We start from the raw sequence: 27,046 nt of genomic DNA, 5'->3' as shown, positions 1-27,046 counted from the left end.
AGAGCAGACCATGTGCTCATTCTCCCCCCCCCCTTTATGCTCCTGCAGTCCGTCCCCTCCCACATGTGATCCTTACAACAACCCTCTGAGGTAGGATGGCTGAGGTAGAATGAGAATGAATGACTGGCCCAATTCACCCAGTGAGCATCAGGCTGATCTCTGCTTTAACCAGTACATGACACTGCAAGGACAGCCCTGCAGATGTTTTTGGACTACAGCTCCCATTATCATCTTGGGCCATAGCATGGAGAGAGCTGATGCAGAAAAGTTTTTCTCCCTCACATGTTAACACTAGAACTTGTGGACATCCAACGAAGCTGAATGTTGGAAGATTCAGGACAGAGAAAGGAAAGTGCTTAACGCAGTGCCGTTACACTGTGGAACTCCCTCCTGCAGGAGACAGTGATGGCCACCAACCTAGATTGTTTGAAAAGAGTATTAGATAAATTTGTGGAGAAGGCTAGCAAGGGCTGCTAGCTCTGCCTCCACATTCGGAGGCAACAGTGCTTCTGAATACCAGTTGCTAGAAGTCACAGGAGAGGAGAGTGCTCTTGCGCTCAAATCCTGTTTTCAGGCTTCCCCCTGGGACATCTTGTTGGCTGCTGCAAGAACAGGCTGCTGCACTAGGTGGCCCACTGGCCTGATCCAGCAGGTTCTTATGTCCTTCTGCAGGGACACAGGTTCCCCCTCCCAGCAGTGCTGGCTTTCAAGGCACAGGAGCAATCCCAGGAGACGCCACCCAGACAGCCCCACCTGCAAGAGAAATCGCACGCGCTCCTCAGTGTGCAGAACGGTTCCACAAGCAGCTGTGCCATGCAAGGTGCCCACCAGGGGACGATGTGCCAGGTGGGCCACATTTCTCTCTTCCATGCAAGAGCCCAGAATCTCATCGCCACAAAGCCCTGTCTCTCCATCTGGGTCCTGCATTCCTCATCTCATGCCGTGATCTCTCCCAATGCTCTCTTTCTCTCTGCTCGCAAATCGTATTCGAGCAGTGAAATATTAAAGTGGCCCTCGCAATGAGCTGGCAGAGCTATTTATATGCAGCGCCGCTCCTGCGCGGGGACAGCCGGCTCCGAACTTCAAAGGCCATTAGCAACACGCCTGCCGAACTCCTGTTAACCGCTCATAAACCTCGCGCGGAGGACGGCAGCCGCCTCAGCTACCGAGGCAGCACACTCTCTTGCGCCGGGGGCCGTGACCCTCCCTCTTGACTCTTACTGTGCGGGAAATTAAGAGACACGATTTCTCATTACATTACTCATTACTCCCAAAATTGCTAACGTGGAGTCTCAACCCTCAAAAGGCCATTTGCACGCCATTTCCCGGGGCGGGAGAGAGAACAGCCTGGGAATGGGAGTGGCAGTAAGGAAACGGAGCAGCTCCTTTAAAAAAAAATCTGCTGTGACAAGGGACACCAGGAACCCACATGCCGTACACTCCATTCAAGATCGCTCCAATGCCTTAATTAATCACTCTGTGTGCCCCATGAAGTCTGGCTGTGCTAGCTGGCTGCCCATATTATAAGAACATCAGACAAGCCCCCTGGATCTGGCCAATGGCCCATCTAGTCCAGCATCCTGTTTTTACAGTGGCCAACCAGATGCCTTTGGGAAACTCGCAGGCAGGATTTGAGTACAAGAGCCCTCTCCCCTCCTGTGGCTTCTAAAGATAAGGGTAAAGGACCCCTGACAGTTAAGTCCAGTCACAGACCACTTTGGGATTGCGGCGCTCATCTCGCTTTACAGGCCGAGGGAGCCAGCGTTTGTCAGGAGACAATTTCTCTGGGACTAAGTCGCTTCTGGTGAAACCAGAGCAGAGCACGGAAACACTGTTTACCTTCCCACTGGAGCGGTACCTATTTATCTACTTGCACTTTGACATGCTTTCGAACTGCTAGGTTGGCAGGAGCTGGGACTGAGCAACAGGAGCTCACTCCGTCGCAGGGATTCAAACCGCCAACCTTCTGATCGGCAAGCCCAAGAGGCTCAGTGGTTTAGACCACAGCGCCACCTGCATCCTTGTGTGCCACCCATGTCCTTGTATGGCTTCCAGCAACTGGTATTCAGAAGCATTAATGCCTCTGAACGTGGAGACAGAATATAGCTATACAGTGGTACCTCTACTTACGAATTTAATGCGTTCCGAACGCACATTTGTAAGTCGAAAAAAATTGTAAGTCGAATCCCATAGGAATGCATTGGGAGAAAAAATTCGTAAGTAGAAGCAACCCTATCTAAAAATTCGTAAATAGAAAAAATCCTATTGAAACAGCATCCAAGATGGCGGACAGAGCTCCGTTCGTAAGTAGAAACATTCGTAAGTAGAGTTATTCGTAAGTAGAAGTACCACTGTAGTAGCTACTAGCCACTGGTTGCCTTCTCCTCCATTAATATACCCGATCCTCTTCTGCAAGTTATCTAGGTTGGTGGCCATCACTGCCTCCTGTGGGAGTGAGTTCCAAAGGCTAATGGCTTTTGAAGTTCGGAGCCGGCTGTCCCCACGCAGGAACGGCGCTGCATATAAATAGCTCTGCCAGCTCATTGCGAGGGCCACTTAACTATGTGTTGTGTGAAGTCCTTTCTTTTATCTGCCCTGAATCTTCCAACATGCAGCCTCCACGAGTTCTAGTGTGATGAGAGGGAAAGAAAGACCTTTCTCTATTTTCTCCATGCCATGCATAATTTTATAAACCTCTATCATATTGCCTGTTATTTGCCTTTCTCTAAACTTGAAAGTCCCAGTGGCTGCATCCTCTATTGTAAGAACACCAGGAGAGCCTTGGCCAGGTCAAAGGCCCATCTAATCCAGCACCCTGTTCTCCCTGTGGCCAACCAGAAGCCCCAATGGGAAACTCCAAAGTCGGTCCTGAGTGCAACAGCAGCCCTCTCCCAGCTTCTGGCTCCCAGGAGTTGGCAAATTTTGTGAAATAAATGAATAATCGGAAGCACGTGCTCTGTCAGGGCGGGGGTCTCTACTCCCGTCTGCAAATGCTGCACCTGGTTCAAGGCAACAAGACTGCACCCTCCTGTTCAGGTCACTGCTGCATCCAGTTCTACCCCGACACACACACACACCTTGGCTACTCCAAGCTCTCCGCAGACTTCACTGAGGCTCCCTGCTCCACAGTAAGGTCCCTGCTCCCCCTTTCAAAGCAACTGAAGTCAGTGCAGAAATGGGAGCTCCCCCCCCCATCCTCCAGTCCCAGTTCCCACCAATTCAGCCCCCTCCTTTGTGCCTTCCTCCTCTTCCTCCTCCTGCATCAGAGCCTGCCAAGCCAAGCGCAAACTCAAAAACTCTGCACAACTCGTCAAAGCCAACCGTGACATTTAATGCATATTTTGCATTTAGCATGCACGATTGTTGCTCTTGTTGTTTTAAAAATTAAGTAGCGCCTGCTGGGTGAGCAAAAACTATTGGGATTGCAGATTGCAGTAGGTGGAAAGGAAGCAGTTAAGACTTGGCTGCCCTGCTGTTGTCCCAGTGAAAATCCTTCCTCTTAAGAGGGGGAGGTGGGAATACACACAACTCTCTTCAATGCAAACAGTAGCTTCAGGGGAGCTATTTTGGTCAGGACTACAGCATGGGAGGGAGGGGTTAATACCCCCCTCAAAAATGCTTGCTGCAATCCTTGTAGTTTTAAAGTTCTACCACCATCCAACAACTGCTGGGCCCATTTTCATTTTTTATTCTGCTTGATTTTTCATGGTTTTTAAATTTCCTCTGCTCTTCTTAGCTTGAGCATTCTGTTTTCACGCTGTCGCTGCATTTTAATTTTGTTACTGGCCAAAATTAAAATGTTTCATTTTACCTTCGTTGTTACATGTTGTGTGGCCTGTTTTAATTCTATAGTTGCATTTTCATTTTGTTATTGTGCACACATATGTTTCTTTTCCTCTGTGAACCTTTGTTCACAGATGGGGAAGAAATTCCACAACAATACCACCACCTGGGCTGAAGGAGGTAAAACAAGGAGGAAACTGACAGAACACAAACAAAACCTTGCAGCAGATAATTAAGAATTAATCGACATATATTTTGCCGCTAATCATGCCAGTGTGAATGGGGGCTTTTTGTTTGTGTTTTGTTTCCACTTCCCGCAGCACCACCATCTAATTTAAAACAACACAGCCCATGTTTCTTAGGTGCCCCCAAAACAGAGCGCCACCAGCACTACCACAACCCAATGATTTATTACTTGCCCTTCATCATAAGGTCCCAGGGCAGGCCACAGCAATTTAAAAATACATTATCAAAAACAGTTTGAAAGAAATTAGAATAGGGTGGGTCCTCTCCCTCCCTCTCCCTTTTCTCTCATGTCAAAGTCCTGGGTAAAGAGGTGGGTCTTCAGCCTATGATAGAAACTATATAACAAAGGTGTTGGGCACATCATTAGAACAAGCCATCCTCCAATGCAGTTCTGTGGATGCTGGATGCTCACAGGAGAAGCTGGCCGTGCTGAGTCACAAGCAAAGAGGATACAGGACCTTGGACAGCTCCAAGGGATCCTGCTATGGCATCAACATAAGAAGCTTTCTTACATCGGATATAACAGATCTGTAGAAAAGATTCTATGAACGGAAAACAGAGACATTGTATGTACTTTTGTAATTCAAGAAAATATTTAATAAAAAACATTTTTTTAAAAAAGAAGAGCACTGCTAGATCCATTTCACCTTGGTCCTAGAATCACCCCTCCCATGTTGTTGCTTACAGTCCCTCTCCTGCAGCAGCTTCTTACTTGGTACCCAAGGGCAGGGTTGGGGTAGCTGGAAACACCCTTCCCGCAATCTTGGGAGTCCAGGGTATGCGTCAACCACTGGATTAACACCTTAGATTGCTAGCCATGCACCTGCCGGCCAAGTGACCCATGCCTTGCTTAGGTAGCATGCTGGTTTGAGCATTAATGGTTTTACTAGAAACCAAAATCCGAGTCAAAGTACTTTGTCCAGTGTGGGCCTGTATTCCTTTGCCCATGGAGGTCCCAGAATAAAGCCCTTGCCTGCCCATGAGGAAGTAGCCTGGACATCATCCTAGCCCTCAGACACACACACTACAAGGTCCCTGGGTCGTGGTATCTCAGTCCCTCCCTGATCCACGCCAAGGTATACAGAGGAGAGACCTGCAGATGCTCGTTCCCAATGAATCCCCTCAGCAAATGAGGGCAGGCGGCATATAAGGAACCCAGCATATGTTTTGAACATCACAGTCAGTCCACAAAGGGACAGCAATTTATTATTTCATAATTAAATCTTCTTGCCCACCCCCGCCTGAGAGACTCTCACGCCAAGCTCTGCACAGGACCAGAATGCGAAACAGCCCCTGCTCCACAGAATGAGCGAGAAAAGGCCTAAGTGACCATTGTCAGAGATTCTGCCCCTTCTGCTTGTAAGCACACCCAATTCACACCTAGCCCCACAACAGAGGCAACTGGATGTCCCTGCTCATTGGGAAAACCTCACAGGTGGGATTTGAAGGCTGGCTGCTGTCCAGAAGGGCCTTGCGCAGCTGTGCACACCTAAAGCTACAGAATGTGCAATCAAGCACAGGATTTAGCTCCTTGAGAAACTCAAGCTTTTGTGTTTAAGCTTCTAGTCCTCATTGCCGAAAAGATACTGTCAGGGGGACTCCCTACAGGGAGCCTCCCCCCGTCATCCTGACCAGCACTTCGTTCAGCGACAACATAGCAGCGGGTCAGGCGGGGGGAATGAGGCATGGAGTGGAATTGAGGAAGGGCTCAGTGAGGCATCCAAGCCCTTGCACCGCCCAAGCCATCTAGTGGAGGAAGGAGGGCTCAGTGATGTATCAGAGCCCCTGCACTGCCCTAGCCAACAGGTGGAAGAGGGAGCGCAGCCGCTTCCGGCGCCCAAATTGAGGCGCGCACCCAAACACAGGTTTAGGGGGCTGCGTTTCAGGGTCCCCAAGCTATTATGCTGGCCCCAAAGCAGAAGGGCGCCATTGCTGGATTCTGCGAGTGACTAGGAGGTCAGGTTTTCTGCTATCTCTGCACTGTAAATAGTATGCACAATAAAACCTTAAAAGACAGATCGGACTGGAGCGTCTTTACTCGAGAGTAGCCGCAACTATCCCCTGACAGATACCCTTGAAAGTGGGTGGGCTACGCCTGGTGATATTTCTGGGGCTGGATGGGAATAAGGTTTCCGAGTGACTGGGGGTGATGCTCCGCTACTTTCCTCAGCTCTTTCCTATTTGACTTCCAAAACCAGGAACAATGCAAAGTGCTCGATTTGCACCATTTATACTGGCCACAGAACCTGCCTTTTCTCAGTGTGGAATCTGGATTGCTGAGATGCAGAATCAGAGATCATAGAGTTGGAAGGAGACCCTGAGGATCATCTGGTCCAACCTGAATACAAAGCTGTCCCATACGGGGATTGAACCTGCAACCTTGGCATTATCAGCACCGCACTCTAACCAACTGAGCTATCCTTAGGATAAGAACTCCAGCAGAGAGAAGATGCTGCCCTATACATATTCTAATAATAATAATAATAATAATAATAATAATAATAATAATGCAATTATTTATTTTATAAAATGCATTTGCCACAACACCAAGGTGCTTGGATATAAAGAACAATAGGTATGCATAACACACATCTAAATGGCATGCACTGTCAAAGGACTGCTCCCGGCCCCGCCCAAGGTTCCCTGCTGCCAATAACAACTAGCATAGATGAATCATGTCTTACATCTATTAGGCACGATAGTCCCAAGAGCCGACTTCAAAGACACAAAGTGAAACTAGAGTGCACTGATTCAGGGGGGTTGGGGGGGAAGAGATGCACCAAATCAGCTGTGATGTTGTATTGTGTTTTTACTATTATTGTTGGGAGCCTCCCAAAGTGGCTGGGGCAACCCAGTCAGATGGGTGGCATATAAATTATTATTATTATTATTATTATTATTATTATTATTATTATTATCCCACTCAGGAATTCCACCCATTTGGAATTTTGGCAAATGCTCTGCAAGGGACCCTTCCCACCACTCAGATTTTGGGAGTGACTCCTTGAAAATCCAAAAAGCCTGAATGCTGGAGAGCGTCTGTTGGCTTTCGTTTTGGCAAGTACCCCAGATTGCATCCTATACTGGGGCCCATGTGGTATCTAAGTTACACCCCTAAAGTTCAGTGCGAGGTTGTCTAAATTCTGTGCCAAGGAAAGTGTAATTCTGCAATCTCAATGGATTTTATAAACATGCTTGATTTCTCAATTTGCCTAGATTTTCGATCTTTCTCGACCTCGCTGCTGTGTACAATTTATCTGATTTTTAGTTGTCATAGGGAGCGGCAAGGAATCCCTTCCCACCCTCAAGGAAACCTGTGTCCAAGACATTTTGCTGCCTGAGGCGAACCAGAAAGTAGCTACCATGTATCCCTCCTACAAAACAAACAAACAGGATTTTATGTCCCATGAACCCTCACCGACGCTGCTTCTGAGCCACAGGACTGGGTAGGGCGTGTAGGGCATGGTGGGGCCTGCACTCAGCCACCAAGCCATGCGCAAATCTAGCAGCCTCTGCTGTGCTTTCATGTTGCCCATCTGGCTTCCTCTGGCTATGGCAGCAGCCAGCCAGAGCGAGGCGCTATTTTGTGCCACCCAGAAACACTGCACAAGAATGCCATTTGCCCAAGCGCATGGCAGGGAGAAGGAAGAAAAGCCAAGAGTGTCCTACTGCACATGCTCGGTTCATGTGAAGTTTAGGAGAACACACCAGCAGCTCCACACACCCCTGCACCAGGAGCAAGAGGTTGCTGGAAGCAGATCTACCACAAGGCACAAGGAGCCAGGGGGATCAGGCGTGGGGTTGTTTGGTGACTGCTTTTGGAGTGCCAGATTCCTTTTCCAGCAAGAAAAGGAAACTAGGACCCTGAGCTAAATCTGCCACCCCTCCCATTCTGCCGCTGAAGCACCTACCTCACCTTGTCTCATTATAGAGCCAGCCTGTATGGGGGCCTCTTTAGGTGTCTGGCTCATTTGAATGAGCCAAATTGCCTGAGCCCTTGACCTCCAATCTTCGTCATCTGTGCATCCTGCCGCCAGCAGGATGCTCTCCCTGTCTCAGGAAGAATCCTTGGACTGTTTTGCAGCTCTCACGATCAAAGCCATCCAAATCCACCTGAATCAACCCAGGCGCTTCATCCCGCTAATAACCAGAGCCATATTTCACATTTGTTGTACGTGTCCGGCGTTGTCAAGAATCTGCTGCACCATTAACTCCGCTGGAAACAAACCGCTACCCAGGCCCCCTGGATTTCCCAATACGTGCCTAATTGATAATGACAGCAATAACGACCTAACATTTATTACCAAGCACGGCATGACAAGACTGTAAAAACATGCTAATATTTGCAGGGCCATCCAGGTTGGGCTGTAACTGTTTTGGCAGCCGACACTGGGGAAAAACTGCAGTGGCAACAAACACCCTCTCCCTATGGCCCTCTCCCCCAGGCAAAGCCGCAAACCTGCAGCAATTTCTAAAGAGGGAAAAACCAATATGGAGGGATGGAGGATGATGCATAGTCAGCCCATAATACTTTGTGAAAGAGACTCAAGGCCACCATTCCCCAGCCTGGTTCCCTCCAGATATTTTGCAGTCCAATTCCCATCAGCCCCAGCATCATACAACCGTGCTGGCTGGGGGCTGGTGGGATTTGTAGTCTCAAATGGCTGTGCTGGCCAATAAGATTTGGCGGTTCTCCAAATAACACAGACCCTTCTGTTTCTCCCCCTTACATTCAGGTCCGCACCTCATCTCCTAATTCCAGTTCTTCCCGATCCTTCCAGTGCGCTCTTTATTGACACAGCCTAGTCCTGGCCTTCTGGGTCTCTTGGTCACCCCAGAGTGTGACGGAATGTTGGGCGCCTGTTTACATCAGCCCATCAGGGGGCGTCACTTACTCTGTGATTTCTTCGGTCACTGTGTGCTCCACTTGAAGCCGGGAGTTGACCTCAATGAAGTAATGCTTGCCTTGCTTGTCCACCAGAAACTCCACCGTGCCAGCATTCTCATATCCCACCTGCAAGAGGAAAGAGGATGAACGTATTTTATTTGGTTCATGAAATTTATACATCACTTGATTGTAAAAGCAAAAGCAAAACAAAACAAAACAAAACCCTCATGGCGGTTTGCAAAAAGAGGAAAGACAAGAAACAGATTAAAACACGCATCAACATTCTACATTATCTGGATAGGCGTGTCTAAACAAAAATGTTTTTTGCAGGTGCCAAAAATAATACAGTGAAGGTGTTTGCCTGATATCAAGAGGCAAGGGGTTCTAAAGGGTAGGGGCTGCCACACTCAAAGATCAGTTTCATATAAATGTGGAATGGCTATGCATACAGAAGTCCAGAGGCCTCACATAGGTGAGCAAAGGCTCTGAAATTCAGTGATCACTTAAGACAGCATAGACCAGTATTTGCTAACCTGGTGCCCCTCAGATCATAGCTGCCAAGTCTCCCATTTTTCGCGGGAAACCCCCATATTTTAAACCATTTCCCACTGGCAGCCCGGATTAGAAAAAATCCCGTAAATCCCCTGGATTTCCTACCTGCCAGGGAGGCTCCATTTTGGATACTGGCACCGCCTGATTTCCGGTGCCCAGACATGGGCGGAGCGGCACCGGAAGTCGCTTCTACTCATGTCCAGACATGCGTAGAAGCGACTTCTGGTGCTGCTCTGCCCATGCCTGGGCACCGAAAACCGGGCAGAGCGGCACCGGAAGTCACTTCTACGCATATCCGGACATGCGTAGAAGCGACTTCCGGTGCCGCGCTGCTGCTGAGCCCACATTTTTCAGCAGGAGACTTGGCAGCTATGCCTCAGATGGTTTGGACTTTCACTCCCATGAACCGAAGCCAGAACAGTTATTCCCAAAGCTGGAGAAGCGGGTGGGACATAACAGGGCTACAGTGATATCCTCACAGCACTAACCCTGACACAGGTAACAATAGGGACCTCAATTCTGGGTAGAATCTAAGTCTTGTATGCAGAAGGTCTCAGGTTCAATCGCTTGTTTCTCCAGGATCTGGGCTGGACAAAATTTCCTGCCTAATTCACTGCAGACTGCATTATTGGACAACTCTACAGACTCACATCTGGCATTGTTCTAAGGAACCAAACAATCAGTGCAGTTTTGACATCAACTTTGAAAGGTCTTGCCTGCCATCTTAATCCAACATGGTGCCCAAGTGTATCCAAGCACAGATGAAAGGCTGCTCCTTGATGTCAGGAACTGGCATGACACATTTGGTTGTAAGTTCTTAAGAGGTGTCAAAATGTGATGTGAACTAACAACTTTCAGAAATGATATAAATACTGGGCTACGTGGGTCAACGATCTGATTCAGTAAAAGGCAGCTTCATGCACTGGTTTGTCAGAGCCACCAGTGGTGTGGTGTAGTAGTTAGAGCATCGGATTAGGACCTGGCTGGCCAGGGTTCAAATCCCCACTCAATCATCAGGAAGCTCACTGGGTGACCTTAGAGCAGTCACTGCCTCTCAGCCTAACCTACCTCTCAGGGTTGTTGTGGGGATTAAAGGATGAGGGGGAGAACCCTGTATCCTGCTTTGAGCTCCTTGGGGAAAAGGTAGGATATAAACGCAGTAAGTAATAATAATAATAATACCCTCCTGATTACTAGGACATGTTCTGTGTCCTAAATCTCTTCTATTACAATACAATTATAAATGCATAGATTTTGAGTGCACAGTGCACTAGAAGATGAATGTGGTTTATTGGGGGGGGAGTAGCTTTCAAGACACTTGGAGACCTTTTGGGCACTTTCAAAAGCAGTGCCCTATCATCTGGAGTTACCGTAATATGGTTTCTGCTGCAGGATTGAAAGAAAGTGTTAAGTGTTGTACGGTATTAGTCACATGAGTCACAATGAAGCATGCAAACAGAGCGGTCTTTTATTAATCAGCATTTCCTCCCCTTTTCTCTCCCCTACCCCATGCCACAATTTGTATGTTCTTGGCACAGAATCGGAAGGAAGATGAGACGGCTGAAGTCAAGTGGCTGCCTCGCTTTCGTTCCAGCTACAGATCACAGCCGAAGTCTGGCTTACAGAAACAGACGTAAGTATCATAAAATGCACAGCCACACGTCGTCAAAACAATTCACGGCACGAACTGCTGAGAAATACTTTTGGCAAGCAAACGCCACTGCAAAGGCAAACAGTGCGACTTTCCCCCCCGTTATATTTCTCTCTCTCTCTCTTTCTGCTGGCAAAAACAGATTTTCTTTTTTCTGCTGAGAGATCAGAAAACAATGTTGGAGAGAAGACATTCCAAATATTGCCTCCCCAGTTTCTGATGAGAACTACTCATCAGATAGCTATGCAAATCTTCAACCACCTAACTTGGCACAGGTGTGAATGTTCAAAAGATTTATTCATCTGACAGCCATCCAAAGCACAAGGCAAAACCCTGGAAACAGCTTTCCCCAAGCTGGTGCCCTTCACTTGTTCACTGATTTATTAGAATACTTGTATATTGCAATTTCATTAAAAGAAAAATAAAAGCTGTTTACAACAATTATACTAAGACAATAAAAATGACATTGTTGTTTTAAACAGATCACCAGCTGACTATTACAGAAAGCACTTATCTTGGTTGTCTGCATATGCCTGGTGGCAAAACAAAGTTTTCAGCAAAGGTTTGAAGGTTAATATGGAAGGTGTCTGCTGATCCTCTGTTGGAAGAGCATTGCACAGGGCTGGGCCAATTCCCACCAGCCTCAGCCAGTGCAGCCTCAGCCAGTGCAGTGCCTGTCATAGCCTAAATGACCATGCTTACTGGGGCTGATGGGAGTTATACCGTAGTCCCAAACATCTGTGGGTCACCAAGTTGGGGAAAGGGTGCCCTACTGCCTTGGAGATTTCAGGGCTCTTTGGATTATAGTGGCTTTTCAAACTGGCTCATGGTGATCACTGTGCTTCTTTGGAAGACATTCCCAGGTTCCCCAAGGAGAAGATCCAACATGGCAGACCAACTGCCCATAAGGACAGCTGGCTTGTCTTGTAGTTCAACCTGGTAGCGCTAAGAGTGCCAGGTGTGCCCTAGGCCAGTCACCCTCAATCTCTTCATGCTCAGGACCAACCTGATTATGCTGGCTGGGGCTGATAGGAGGGAGTCCAAAGGATCTGGGAGGGGGGGGTGCTACACTGCTGAAATTCACTCCCTTCTCTGTAGGTAACCTTGGGAAATGAAGCTCTTTGCAATCTTACGCAGTGCAGCTCTTGGTCAAAGAGGACTGTGAAATCCCACAGGCCAGGCCAACAGCCTGCCTGAAGCACAGGAAGGTACAGTGGTACCTTGGTTCTTAAATGCCTTGGTACTCAAACAAACTTAGTTGGTCTCTACGGTGCTACTGGAAGGTTTTTGGGTTTTTTTGCCAACTTCGAACCCAAACACTGCAAACCTTGAAGTAAGTGTTCCAGTTTGCAAACTTTTTTTGGAAGCCGAATGTGCTCCATTTTGAGTGCCACGCTTCCACTTTGAGTGCCATATTTCCATTTTGAGTGCCACACTTCCGTTTTGAGTGTTACGCTGAGGTCTGTCTGTTTTTGCTATTTATTTTGCATTTTTATTTTTGCGGCTTTTTTCATTTTGTTTTTGTGACTGTGTAGAACCCAGTTCAGCTACTGATTGATTGATTGATTGGGTGACTGCAGTACATTGTTTATTGCTTTCACTTTATGGATCAATGGTCTCATTAGATAGTAAAATTCATGTTAAATTGCTGTTTTAGGGGTTGTTTTTTAAAAGTCTGGAACAGATTAATCCAGTTTGGATTACTTTCTATGGGAAAGCGCGCCTTGGTTTTGGAACAGACTTCCGGAATGGATTAAGTCTGAGAACCAAGGTACCACTGTAATAGCCTGGTTGGACCAGGCCAAAGGTCCATCTTACCCAGCATCCTATTTGCACAGATGTCAACCAGATCATAGAACTGTAAAATTGAAAGGCTATCCTGGGGATCATCTAGTCCAACCCCCTGCAATCAGATACCTCTATATGCATAAGGGCTAAGCAGATGTCCTGAACACAAGAGCAGCACTCTCCCCACTTGGGATTCCCAGCAACTTGGGATTCAGAGGCACTACATAGCCACAGCGACTAGGAGACACTGATGTCCTCCATGCATTTGTCTAATCTACTATAGATTGTGGAAAGTGGCCTGTCTGCCCATCCATTCTCTATTGGTTTGGATGCACAAGGATTCCCAAGGCAGAAGAGATGGTCTTTGTCTATGTCTGGGCCTCGGGCGCCATTTTTTGAATCAAGATGGCGGACTGAAACATGGATTGGATGTGACTTTGCCCAATTTGGCATGAAGGGCTCAAATTGCATTGATGTGGATAGCTCTGAAGATATTGCCACCTAGTCCTCTTCTAAAGCCATCCCAGTTGATTGCCACCCCTACTGGTTGTGGTTGCAAATTCTGTACTTTAACTAAGCAATGTGAGAAGGAGTCTGTCCTCTCTGTCCTGAATCTTCCTCATTCAGCTTTGTTGGACATCTCCATTGGGTTTTGGTATTAGGAGAGAAGAACAGCTCCCTACCCACTTTCTCCACAGCACACATCCCCTCTTGTGGGCCTTTCCTCCCCCAAACTAAGAAGTCACAAATGTTGGAACCTTTCCTCATAGGGGGCTTGCCCTACCCCAGTGGTGGCAAACCTTTTAGATACCGAGTGCCCAAACTGCAAACAAGAACCCACTTCTTTATCGCAAAGTGCCCAAAGTTTTTGAACTTGAACTTGGGGGGGGGCTCCCCAAAGTTGTTGAGCTTTTTTTTGGGGGGGGAGACACAGAACAGAAAAATTGCCGCAGTTCTCGCCATCTCCCTCACCTCCCATTGGGCGTGCTCCCCAGCTAGCTGGCTGGCTCACTCTCGGGCTCCTGCAATGAGGAGGACAGAGCAACCCTGAGGCCAGGTAAGCAGCGGTGGCCAGGAGGAGAGGGAGAGCCCCCACCCCAACCAGCCAGCCCAACAGCTGTGGCTGCCTGCCTGCCTGCCTGTTCCCCGCCTGTGATCCTGGCGTGGTCTTCCCCATCTTCCTCCCTCCCTCCCTCCGGCAACGTTGCCGAGGCAAAGGGGTGAGGCTGAGTTGGGCCAGGCGTGCAGGGAGGAGGCAGGCACAGGTGCCCTCCTAGCCCAGGCAGGTCAGGCCCATGGGAGGTGAGGGGCCTGCGAAGGATTGGAGCTGGGGATGGGGCGGAAGGGAATGGGCGAGGCCTGGCTTGGAGGGGGGAAGCTGGGAACTACCATGCAGCACTGAAAAAATGCAGGGAAAAAATCATGAGGGGCAAATAATGAATGCTGTTACGCCCAACAAGAAACAGCCGCTGCCACAGCCAACTGAAAAACAGACCAATCACCGAACACAATTGGTAGCTACCAGCAAAACAAAAAACAGAAAAACTTCCAGGTTTAAGCAGCAGACACTTGCAGTAGTGTGGGGAGGAGTGGGAGCACAAATGGAAAAAACAACAAAACAACAGAGCAGATGGGCCGATGGCGTGCATGCCAGCAGCGAGGGCTCTGCGTGCCCACTGCGGCATGCGTGCCATAGGTTCGCCACAGCTGCCCTAGCCCCTTCCTCGTTTCTGAACTTTTCTGAACTCTACAGTTACTTTTCTGAGTGGCCAGAACTGTACACAGTACTCCATGTGTGGCTGCACAATAGATTTGTATTTTTTTAAAAAAATAAATGTTTATTACTTTTCCAATATTTGCACCATAGATTTGTAAAACTCCATGACGATATTGGCAGGTTTGGTCTGCCGATCCATTTCCTAATGACTCCCAGCAAGGAATTTGTTGGGTTTTCCCACACGCAGCTGCTGCAAGCCAGGGTCCCCTGGCAGAGGAGAAGTCATGAGTCCTGAAGAGGCATTGTGGTAGAGTTGATCAGATCAGGATGTGGGTGGTAGTAAAGGGGCCCCTGACCATCAGGTCCAGTCGTGTCCGACTCTGGGGTTGCGGCGCTCATCTCGCTCTATAGGCCGAGGGAGCCGGCGTTTGTCCACAGACAGCTTCCGGGTCATGTGGCCAGCATGACAAAGCTGCTTCTGGCGAACCAGAGCAGCGCACGGAAACGCTGTTTACCTTCCCGCCGGAGCGGTCCCTATTTATCTACTTGCACTTTTATGTGCTTTCGAACTGCTAGGTGGGCAGGAGCTGGGACCGAGCAACGGGAGCTCACCCTGTTGCAGGGATTCGAACCACCGACCTTCTGATCAGCAAGCCCTAGACTCTGTGGTTTAACCCACAGCGCTACCTGAGTCCCAGTAGGTACTTGTTAATGACCTCTGGCACAGAGAGTAGGGACAGGACCTCATGCCAGGAGTCACATCCCAGGGAGGGTCCCAGCGGCGTAGGCCCCAAGCACTCCATTCTGCCCCTTCTTGTGTCATTCAGGTGCACTGCGCCTCCTTCACTCCCAGCTCCCATGCCAGCCTCACCGCTGATCCTGGCAGCCCTCTGGCATCAACGGAACATGCCTCGAGCCCATCTTCTCAGGAGCTGTCTGCTGCTCAGTCTGGTTCATAGCCACCACTGTTGCCTCTTCCATCATCCCAGTTCTGGAGACACCTGCGCAGGAGCTGAAAGACAGCTCAGGGCCAGTCCTCCAGAAGCAGTTCCCATTTGACTGCCCAGGCTAAAGGGAACCCTGCTTGCCATGTTGAAATGGTGCACACCCCATTCCTACATAAGGGGACCCACAGGGACATGTCACTTCTTGGATCAATAGCTTAGACCAGAGGTCAGTAAACTTTTTCAGCAGGGGGCCGGTCCACTGTCCCTCAGACCTTGTGGGGGGGGGACTATATTTTTTTGGGGGGGAGGGAATGAATCAATTCGTATGCCCCACAAATAACCCAGAGATGCATTTTAAAGAAAAGGACACATTCTACTCATGTAAAAACACGCTGATTACCGGACCGTCTGCAGGCTGGACTTAGAAGGCGATTGGGCCGGTTTGCCTACCCATGGCTTAGACTGCATTGCTTCTGAATCCCTTTCTGTACCATACTGAATCCCGTTCTGTACCGTACTCTTTCATTAAAGAGTTTGGCAGAAACTGAGTCCTCCAAACTTGAGGTCTTCATCCTCCACTGAGAGCTGCAGCAGGAGCAGGAGAGGGCCCAGTTCTCCCTGAAGCAAGAAGCCCAGGTGCTGCCAGGGCAGGGAGTCCAGCTTTCGTCAACTTTTGCTCTCATCACGTTGGAGGCCACAGAAACTCAGGGAACCGAGGCCAAGTGCTAGCGATTTATTTCTCCTGTCTGAGTAGTCAAGTAATTAAAGATTCAAGGTTTTCTTCCCAGGGATAGATTGCTCTCCTCTGGAGCGAGCGCAGCTGAACGCACGGACGGCGATGGCGGGGTAGCAGAAGCTGAAGCAGTTTTCGCAAACAGAGGGCGGGGGAGACGGGAAGGATAATTCCCGAGTACTAGCCCCACGTTCATCCTTTATGCCTGGCAAGATGCAGCAAGCTGAGGACGGCGCCCCTCTCCCTCGCCTCGGTCCCTTCAGTAAATACGGAGGCGCCAGGCTACGCACCATTAAACCCACAGACCAAAGCGATCTGCTGTCAGATCAAATATTTAGCAGAGAGGCTCAGGGAACGCACACAGAATCCACACACAAGGATGTGCAAGAGGCGAAGGGCATCGAAAAGGCAGGGAGGCTGTGGCATCAGCCTGGCCCGAACAGAGAGGAGAGCTGAAAAAGCCCAAATTAAGAATCTGTGCAACCCTTTCCCATAGGGTTTTGCTGGCACATCAGTCCCACTATCCTTACAGCAGCCCCACAAGGGCAGGCCACTATGATTTAATTTATTTAGTGGACTTTTATACTACTTTATAGGAGAGCAGTGTTGCAAGGCAGCAAACATAGCATACAATTAACAGTATTAAACACTTTTGAGGCATGCCAACACCTGAAACTTAGAAAATGCAATAAAACAGTCAACCTAGCACAACAACAGAAGTCAGTGTAAGCAGAACAAAGCAGGGGTGCCCCAGCAGCAGTCCACTCCATCAATGTGGCAGAGAACAGGCCTATCTTCAGCGTCCGCTTGGACACTTGTTGGGACAGACTTTTGGGTCATCTAGCTAGGAAGAAGGAGGAGGAGGAGGAGTTTGGACTTGATATCCCACCTTTCACTCCCCTTAAGGAGTCTCAAAGTGGCTAACAATCTCCTTTCCCTTCCTCTCCCACAACAAACACTCTGTGAGGCGCGTGAGGCTGAGAGACTTCAGAGAAGTCTGACTAGCCCAAGGTCACCCAGCAGCTGCATGTGGAGGAGCAGGGAAGCAAACCCGGTTCACCAGATTACGAGTCCACCACTCTTAACCACTACACCACGCTGGCTCTCCACCACGCTGGCAATGGTCCTCCAAGGTTTCAAGCAAGATCCTACCCCCAGCCCTTCCTGGAGATGCCATCAGGGATTGAACCTGGGACCTTCTGGCTGCAAACAATGAGCTCCACCACTGAGTTGCAGCCTTTCCCTGATCTCATTCAGAGGCGAATTCCACAGGCGCAGAGCCCCGCCTCAAAGGCCTTGAACCTGAGGCCTTGAACCATGTAATCCCTGATCTCACTTCTGCCATGCCGTGACCTATGACCCAACCAGGGTCCAGAGTGAGGTGGCCCAAATGCCCTCACTTCCACCACCCACCCACCTTAGGCACTGCAATATAGTTGCTTAAAAAGGTAACGCAATCTTAGGGTGGAAACCCTTTTTCAGTTGCCCAAGGTTTTAAAGTGTTTGAATGGCGTTTTGTGCCGGCACTTCACCTTGCTCCTGCACTCTGCAGTGCTTTCTCTACTTGTGAGTTTGACAATTTCTTTTTCTTCTTTTTTAAATGACTTCATCATGATACCGTGAGCTTCTTGGGACAACATTTCCCCTTAAATATTCCAACTCCACAAACACTGGTTCCAGTGTGACTATGTGAGACCCAAGGCACGAAGGGGCTACTGCCGCCTTCCTTCGCTTCTCAGGAACTTTGTGGTATTTGCCATTTTACTGACTTGTGCAAGTCTGTACATCAAGAGGCATACAGCAGGGTGATATTTGTAAGAAAGGAACGAAAGTTCATGAGTATTGGAGTGTGTGTGAGAGAGAGGCATGGGATGTCGGTTTGTGTCCTGTGCTGATCGGCTGGGCGTGGAAGGTGGCAGTTAGAACTGGTGTGTTTGAGGGAAAGTGCCTGTTGGATATCGGAGAGCGAAGGAGAAGAGTAGCTGGTGTGGGTGCTGAGGAGCAGGGAATAGGACAGGATTAGGGTTTATATTAGGACTAGACTCATAAGCACATGCTATGAATTACGAAGTACCCAAACCCTGCTTTGAAAGCAAACACATACTGTATTCAGCTGTTAGTATAACGATACAGATTTGTTTGTTCAAAGCACGTCTCATCTTTGGCCAGGCTATCAAGGCTGTGACAAAGTTGGTCAGATAAAGCAGCGTCTATAGGGTGGCAGCAGAATATCAGCCATTAAGACAGTTGGAGGCAGCGATGCTTCTGAACGCCAGTTGCTAGAAACCACAGCAGGGGAGAGAACTCTTGTGCTTCAATCCTGCTCGCAAGTTTCCCAGAAGAAGCATCTGGTTGGCCACTGTGAGAGCATCTTTGACTAGATGGGCCATTGACCTGATCCAAGAGGTGCTGGAACTCACCATGAATGCCCCCTTGTTCTCTTACAATGGCAATGGCACTCATCTGAGAGGTGCCGGGACTCAGTTCCAGTGAGTTCCAAGCAAAAGGGGATTGGTGATCTGAATTAAAGGATACTCTTGCTCCTAAACCGGTGCGCTTGGGCACAGGAAGGTGACAGGCTTCCAAGAAGCACATGGTTGGCAACTGCGCGAAGCTGGACTCCGATGGATCTTTTGTCTGATCCAGCAAGGCTCTCTTGCATCCAGGCCAGCAAAGAGCTTTTGCCAGCTGAGAAACCCCAAACCACCTTGACTGGAGACATAAGTGCAGGGATGACCTTGAAGAGACAGCTTTGGAGATGACAGAGGAGCAGAGAAGGTGCGAGAGGATTTGGATGAAAAGCGCTTAAAGCCCAGGACACACACGAATTTCGCTGCTGCTCTGACCCTGAGCTCACTAATTAAGATAGATAGAAAGGTCCTGAGCCTGCGAGTTTAGAGGAGACTGGGGGGAGACCAGCAAGCAGGAGGAGGAGGAGGCGAAGGATGGGGGTGGCTAGAAGGTTTCTGTAATCCTCTTCCAAGAGAGTTCGATTTCTGGATCAGAATTAAAAGCAGAAGAGAGGGAGAATATGGATTAACTGTGTATTTAAATCTCAGTCAGGGAGCCAGGCCGCCTAGCCAGACAACCATAAAGAGAATAATGAAGCGTGGAAGTCATTACTGATGTTTTAGCTAAGGAGCAAATGGCGGGTCCTGAATTTTAACAGCTGCAGGCAGCACCTGTGAGGGGAGGGAGCAGGATGGTGTGGGGGCAGTGAAAGCTATGCCTCCCAAAGAACCCACAGGCACAAGAAGGAATTAGCTCTGGGCGCAAATAGAGGGGAGACCACTTGCACAGTGGAAATTGGTACAGCACAAATACTACCATCCTTTTTTCTTTTTTAAAGCAGTTTTCCAGATTTCACTGCTACATAGATAGGGCTAGAAATGTCTGGGCAACAGGTGGTGAAAGCTCAGAGGCTGGGAAGAGGAAAGAACATGTTTTTCTGAAGTGAAAACAGGCACTCCAGCATCTGCCTCCAGAACGCTCTGCCCCTTTGAGTGAGAAGGTTCTTGTATTGATTTACAAAGCCCTGAACAACTTGGGTCCAGGATACCTCAGGGACTGCCTGAACCAGTATATGCACTGAGATCCTCTCCAAGGAGCATATTGGGTCGTTCCCCGAATTGGTGAGGCTCGCTTGACAAACAATGAGAAATTGAGCCTTTAGTGTCATCCGCCCATTCCTGTGGAACACTTTGCCACTAGAGATTCAGCAGGTGCCTTCTGTCCCAACTTTAAAATGCCTGCTGAAAGATTTTCTATTCCACCAGGCCTTTGCAGGCAATTAATAGTACATCCCTCACTATCATAGAACTGTAAAGTTGGAAGGGACCACAAAGGTAATCTCCTGCAATGCAGGAATCTTTTACCCAACATGGGGCTCGAACCCATGACCCTGAGATTAAGAGTCTCATGCTCTACCGACTGAGCTATGCTCTACTGGTGTTTGTTTTTAATCTCCTTTTGCTTTTAACTTTTTTTTTATTAAAAAAAACTTTTTTGATGTTATTGTTTGGCTTTATGTTTTATACTGTTGTAAATTGCTATGACATATTTTTTATACAGTTGGTGTGTATATATATATATATATATATATATATATATATATATATATATATATATGAATAAATAATAAAATAAATAAGATCCCTATGCTCCCCCTGCCAAAAAAAACCCACAGCAACGTGTGGCCGGGTCAGCTAGTAAATAATAAAATAAATAAGATCCCTATGCATAACACAAACCGGAGGCTGAGATACACAGTCCTGCCAGATGTGCATAATGCATCCAATCTGCTGGCACGATCCCTCCTCAGGGAAGGTGATTGGCAACTTGCTACTCTGGGGCTGTCTGGGGTTAGGTTGGCAGAGCTGAAACTGGTTTTTTCCTCCCCACCCACCCCTTTAAAACTGCATCGAAAGCTGCCAAAGGTTCCTGCCTTAGCCCAATGGGTAGAGATGATGATGAGCGGTGGCTCAACTGGAAGCAAATACAAACGCTCTGCATTTACGAGTGTATTTTGTACTGCTGGATAGATCCCCTGACTGGTGTTCAGCCGTTCTGGTTGAGGTCACACTCCCCTGAAAGGAGCAGGTCCACAGTTAGGGGTTACTCCTGGATTCATTACAGTGGCAAGGAATGTCTGCTGCCAGCTTTCTTTGGTAGGCCCGCTGAACATAAGCAGAGCTTGCTGGATCAGGCCAATGACCCAGCTAGTTTAGCACCCTGTCCTCACAGTGGCCAGCCAGGTGTCTGTAGGAAACCTTCAAGCAGGGCCCATGTACCACAGTACTCTCCTTCCCCTTTGTTTTTTCCAGCAACTGGTATTCAGAAGCATTACTGCTTCCAACTCTGGAGGCAGAGCAGAGCCATCATAGCTAGTAGCCTTCTCTTCCATGAATTTGTCCAATCCTCTTTTAAAGCATCTAGGCTGGTGGCCATCATTGCTTCTCTATCTGAATGTGGATGCATAGACCTTGTGGGTGCATAGACCTTTTCTATGCACTCTGCTAAGCTTGAGGTTAGATTACTGCTATGCATTATATGTGGGGCTGCCTTTGAAGAAGGTTCAGAAACTGAAGCTGGTGCAAAGTTCAGTGACCAGATTGCAGACTAGGACCTCACATGTTTCTGATCACTGGAAAACATTCTCCAAAATTCCACGCAACAATGAGGACCAGCAGCTTGGGTTTTGCACAAAGGACAGGTTTTTGTTCAGTCAGCAGTAAGGATAGGAGGAAAATGTACAAGAACTCTGGAGGTACCAGTTGCCCTGTGAAAATCGAAATGAGGAGCACTGCATGTACGATGCCAACTTCAGAAGCAGCCTACTGATGGCAACCCTTCCAAGATATCCTTCTACAACCTCCCTTGAGCAAACCTGCAACAGCAGAGTTATTCTTCCTCCCTGCCAAGAGGAAGAAATTGCTTGGGGGGTCACAACCTACCACCCCCAGATGGCACCAAACCACGTCTATTCCCACTCTGCTGAGTTGCAAAACTCAATTTCCACCCAGGGATTTAAATGCATGGCGCAGCAACAGTGTAAAAATAGCACCTTAATCTGTTCCTTGGGTGAGTTCGGTCACATTTGACTATAGATGTTCCTTCTGCCTCTTCTTGGAGCTGCTGATGCAGCTCCATGGGAGGGAGTCCGTGTATCAAGCAACCAGTCACCTGAGAATCCGACATGGTCCAGTGGTCCAGAAATACAGACAAGAAGGACACCTTGGATACTTTTTCAAGGCTGCCAAGGAGTCAAACTTGGGGACTCCTTTCTTTCCCCAGAGTTGTTGTTGTTGAAATCCCACTGAGAGGACAAAGGTACTAACTGCAAGAAAAGGAACCAGCCTCCTAGCTGGACAGATGTAGTTAGGGGGCAGGGCTATTGTCTTGAATACCAAGCCCGGACTATAAAGCCCAGACTCAATCCAAGACCCAGGGCTTATCCACATTTCCACTTTCCCCAGGAAAACCCAATCTTTAGTGCTGAATCAGAGCAAACATCAATTGGGTTTTCTCCAGGTTGATGTTTGCTCTGATTTAGCACTGAAGAGTGGGGTTTCCAGGGGGTTAATCAGCAGGGAAGTGGCAAACCCACCTGACCCATGTCTAAAAAGCAGGGGACAAGCAGTAAACCATTCAGACTCGTGCTTTTTGGCCCAGGACAAGGCCCCAGATGAGACAGCATGCTCTTCCTGCCACAACTGGAGGGCTGCTGCCCATGGTCCCAAAGCAGCACCTTGGTCGCTGTCCAAGGTCCTGAACTGATCTTATCCTCCCATCTGCTCCAGAACCCCAGCCTATGGATCTCCATCATCCTTGGGACATCACTTTCCCTTGGTGATGGACATCACCATAGATCAGGTCACCACAAAGGTTACAGCACTAGTACATCACTGTGCCTTCCAGGAACTCCAACCTAGCGCCACCACACTCCTCACCATTGCTGCCTGTTATGCCCAACTCAGCGCAATCTGTTCTGATGGGGAGCCATCAGAGCTGTGACCCTTTTGCTCAGGAGACTGAACCTGGGACTTTCCTGAAAGCATGAGCTATGGAGACAGCCAAATATCACCCATCTGGCCTAATCCAATATCATTACTTTCTGTTCTGATAAGCAGCAGGTCTCCACTATCCCAGGCAAATGTATTTCACAACCCTGCCACCCATGATATTATTATTATTATTATTATTATTATTATTATTATTATTATTATCAGAAAACAGAATGTGAGCCAGGCAGAAAACAGGAAGGGCAGATGGACGGAATGTACAATGGGCATTTATGACAACCTTAGGAAGACCAGATCAGAAGCTAACAAATATGATCAGAAACTTTCTTGCTTCTGTCATACCAGAGACTGTGGGTTAGGACATCTGACCAAAACAATTTGCAGATCACTGAAATGTGTTTAAGAGACAAGCTCTGAGTGGTCAGTGAAATAAACAGAAACCAGCATTCGACAAAACTGTCTCTTTGTGGGCCACTGTTTGAAGAATGGATTTGTTGTGTTAATTTATCCATTAAGGGCAATTTCCAAAGTCTCTGGAACTCCTTGGTATCAGCTGTGGATTCCAGCTGCCAACAGGCTCCCTAAAAGATGATATTACTATCATCATCATCATCTGCTTGATTGTAAAAACAAAACAAAACAAAACACCAAAGTGGTTTACAAAAAGAAGAAAACGACAGAATTACCTGTAAAATCAGTTTTAAAACCATGAATTAAAACAATTTCAAAAATAATGAACATTAATGATAATCTAAAAACAGATTAAAACACACATTGATATTCTACATGCCTTGGTAGATCTGTCTAAACACAAATGAGTTCTATGAAGCAGCCTGCCTGATGTCGAGGCAGGGAGTTCCAGAATGTAGGAGCTGCCCCACTAAAAGACTAATGTCTTACAAATGCGGAACAAGCACAGTATTACAAGGCACCTATAACAGTGCCAGTTCTGCAGATCAAAGTGTTTGAATGGGAATTTATGGGGTAAGGTGACCATGCAGGTAAACTGGTCCCAAGTTAAGGGCTTTATAGAATAATAGCAGCATCTTGAACTTGTCCCAATAGCAAATCAGCAACCAGTGCAGATCTCTGAGCAGAGATGTTATTCGCTGACTGGGTCTCACCCATCAGCAATCATGCTGTAGCAAACTGCACTAACTGCAGCTTCCGGATCAGGGACAAGGGAACACAGAGGACACAGAGCACACAGCAGTAATCCAATCCTGACGTAACCAATGCATGTGGCCACGTTTTCCTGGTCCAGCAACAATTGCAGATGTTGCAGATGCTGTAGTTGGTAAAAGGCCCTTCTAGCCACTGAGGTTCCCTCAGGCCTCCATAATATGAAGAGTAGCATCTTCAGAAACTAACACAGAACCATTCATCATCAGGTGTCCTGTAGGGTGCAGAGGGTTAGCATCTCCATCACAAAACCTCCTCTGGTGCCTGGTGAGTTACTGTCAGTACAGACCCCACAGACATATATATGAAATTAAGACCCTTTTTGCCCCAATGTGCATGACTTTATGCTTGCTTACACTGAACTGCATTTTACCGCCCATTTATCTACTTTGGGGAGATCCTTTAGGAGCTCTTCACAATTCCTCTTTTGTTTTAACCACCATGAACAATTCAGTATCATCAGCAAACTTGGCTGCCTCACTGCACACATCAAGCTCTAGATAATTTGCAAACCAGGTTTTTTTTTTTTAAAAAAAAAAACACTCCAAAATAGCTCTCCAAAACTCCTCTTGCTCCTGGAATCCTGACTGGCAGCTTTAGGTGCGCCTGACATTTTCTCGCCCACTTCTGAGACGCTGTGCTCCAGCGTACCTTAAGTGTGGCTTCCTGTTCTGCCTTTAGACGGGCACTTCAACAGAAGCAGGCAGCAGCAGCATTCAGCGGGCTGAGTCCTTGCCTCTGTGCGTCTTCATCACTGCTCTGGCGGCTTTGACGCCATTGTCGCAGCCTTTCCAGTCTGCTTGGCTGTCCTCGTTTTCCTTTAGCAGAAGAGCTCGAAAATAAGCCTTGAGACTCTGCCCTTCTAGCTGTCCCATTTTCTAAGACATTATTTTCTAAGACATTCAGACAGACAGGAAGAGACCGTGGTGGTTAAAAAACATGAAGCATTCCGGTGGAGCTCAAAGCTGTCTGCTCAACTTCCTATCAACATGGGTGGCCAGACGCATCTCCCAAGATCATTTAAGGGCGAGGAGCTGTTGTTGTTGTTGTTGTTGTTGTTGTTGTTGTTGTTGTTGTTGTTGTTGTTGTTGTTGTTGTCTTAAGGGCTGCATCCCCTCAGGGGAAAATGCGCTAGAGGTGGGTGAAGCCAATGCCATTGGTGGGCAGAGTAAGGAGTCAAAGGTTTGTGGGAAACACCCCCAACCCCAACCCTTTCTCCATCTCTTCATCTTCGTGTTCTACCACACCCAGCAGGTACTAACAACAGGAGAGCCTTCTGGATCTGGCCAATGGCTCATCTAGTCCAGCATCCTGTTCTCACAACGGCCAACCAGATGCCTCTGCTGGGAATCCTGCAAACAGGATTTGAGCTGCTGTGGTCTTCAGCAACTGGTCTTCAGAAGCATTACTGCCTGTGACCGTGAAGGCAGAGCACAGCCATTGAGGCCAATGGCCACCAATAGCCTCCTCCTCCATGAATTTATCTAATCCTCCTTCAAAACCATCACTGCGTCCAGTGGGAGTGAGTTTCACAGTCTAACTATGCGCGTTGAATGAAGGAGGACTTTCTTTAATCTCCCCTGAATTTTGCTTTGTGGGGTGAAGATCACCCTTGACAGAGGTCCAAATTTCTTGCTTTCTTGCAGGGGAACTCCCCCCCCCCCGGCTCCATCCTTTTCGATTCTCTCTCTCTCCGACCTCCCCTCACCTGCACAAAATTAGCCTGAGGGCCAGATGGAGCCCTCAGGCTTCAGCTTCCCCACCTGAGTTCTAAAAGAAGATACTGAAGGCGGAATCTGCACTCCAATGAGCCCTGGTGAATTGGACTGAAGCCCAGCAGTCTTCAACAGCAGCCAGCCAGGTGCTGCAGGGAAGCCCATAAGCAGCACAGGAAGGCCTGTCGGGTCTTTGGGCTGCTGCCAGCTTGTACTCAAGAGCTATTTCGATGGGGATTCCATTTGGCTCCAGCTCTCAGGCATAGTCCTCGGACTCTCGGCTCAAGAATTCCCAGAGGCTTCATTCCAAAAAACAGCATGTACATAACTCAAGATACAGGCCACACAGTCAATAGTGCAGAAGCAAAGCTTTTAAGCATCCTGTCTCTCACTGGAGGATGAAGAACTGCCAAATTGCTCAAAATGGTATGAGGAAGGACCTCAGCTCACGGGCAGAGCATCCACTATGTATGCAGAAGGTCCCAGTTTCAAGCCATGGTAGGGCGAGGAGAATCCAAAATCCTGAGACGCTGCCAGTCCATGTAGCCAATGCTGAGCTAGATGGACCAATGGTCTGACTCCTAAGGCAGATTTCTAGGTTCCAGCATGGTATGGAGCAAAATAGGGTCCAATGGCATAACAGGGTGTTCTTCATGGTGAAGCAAGCTGAGAAGTTGATCCAACAAGAGACACATTCCCTCGTCTCCCACGGTAAAGGAGCAGGGCAGGCACAACTTCAGTGTGACAATTGGGATGTTTCTTTAGGCAGGGCAAGCCAACGGGAACTTTCTCTGGTGGGCTATGCTGGTGTCTCCAAGTCTGAGGTGACAGAGGGGGCATCAGCAGCAGCTCTGAACCACACTGAGTTCTCCAGGTTTATAAGCCAAGTTCCCCAGGCTTATAACTTGTTCCGAACCTTCTTCACAAGTGGAGTTGTCTCTAACAATAGAATATATGCATACTATAATTTCTATCTTGTCTCATTATGAGTTACATGCTTTAAAGCCTGGGGAACTTGTAGCGGGCAAGGGGGATGTCGTGAAGTAACACACCCTGCATCTGCAAATAAACAAGGAAACAAACAAGCAAAGCCTTTACCATGCTTTTTTTGAGTGCAGTTTTGAATTGTGTGCTATACAGTAGTGAATACTGCATTTACCCACTTTCTCTACAGTTGCGTCTGGGGCATCTAGAAGCAGCAACTGGGCAGGGATGTCTCCTGGTGGGCTACTTGGACCACCCTCCCCGCCAACAGTCTCCTCAATCTCCTTCGACACCTCCTCTCCCTCTGGTGGATCCTGCCAGGACTGCTCCTCCTCTGTT

General features: G+C 48.2%; 1 protein-coding gene across 7 annotated transcripts in view; it reads right to left on the bottom strand.

Annotated features, from left to right (window-relative positions):
• Positions 1-27,046, bottom strand: part of PC (pyruvate carboxylase) — a 275,210-nt gene that overhangs the window by 157,403 nt on the left and 90,761 nt on the right. For all 7 annotated transcript variants that reach the window (XM_060269527.1, XM_060269532.1, XM_060269530.1 and 4 more), the window contains one exon: positions 8,925-9,043. In XM_060269527.1, coding sequence (XP_060125510.1) covers positions 8,925-9,043 — 119 coding nt within the window. The remainder of the gene's footprint in view (positions 1-8,924; positions 9,044-27,046) is intronic.

This window comes from Zootoca vivipara, chromosome 17 (genome assembly GCF_963506605.1).
Source record: "Zootoca vivipara chromosome 17, rZooViv1.1, whole genome shotgun sequence".
Taxonomy (NCBI): domain Eukaryota; kingdom Metazoa; phylum Chordata; class Lepidosauria; order Squamata; family Lacertidae; genus Zootoca; species Zootoca vivipara.
This window is presented reverse-complemented; position numbering and strand designations above follow the sequence as displayed.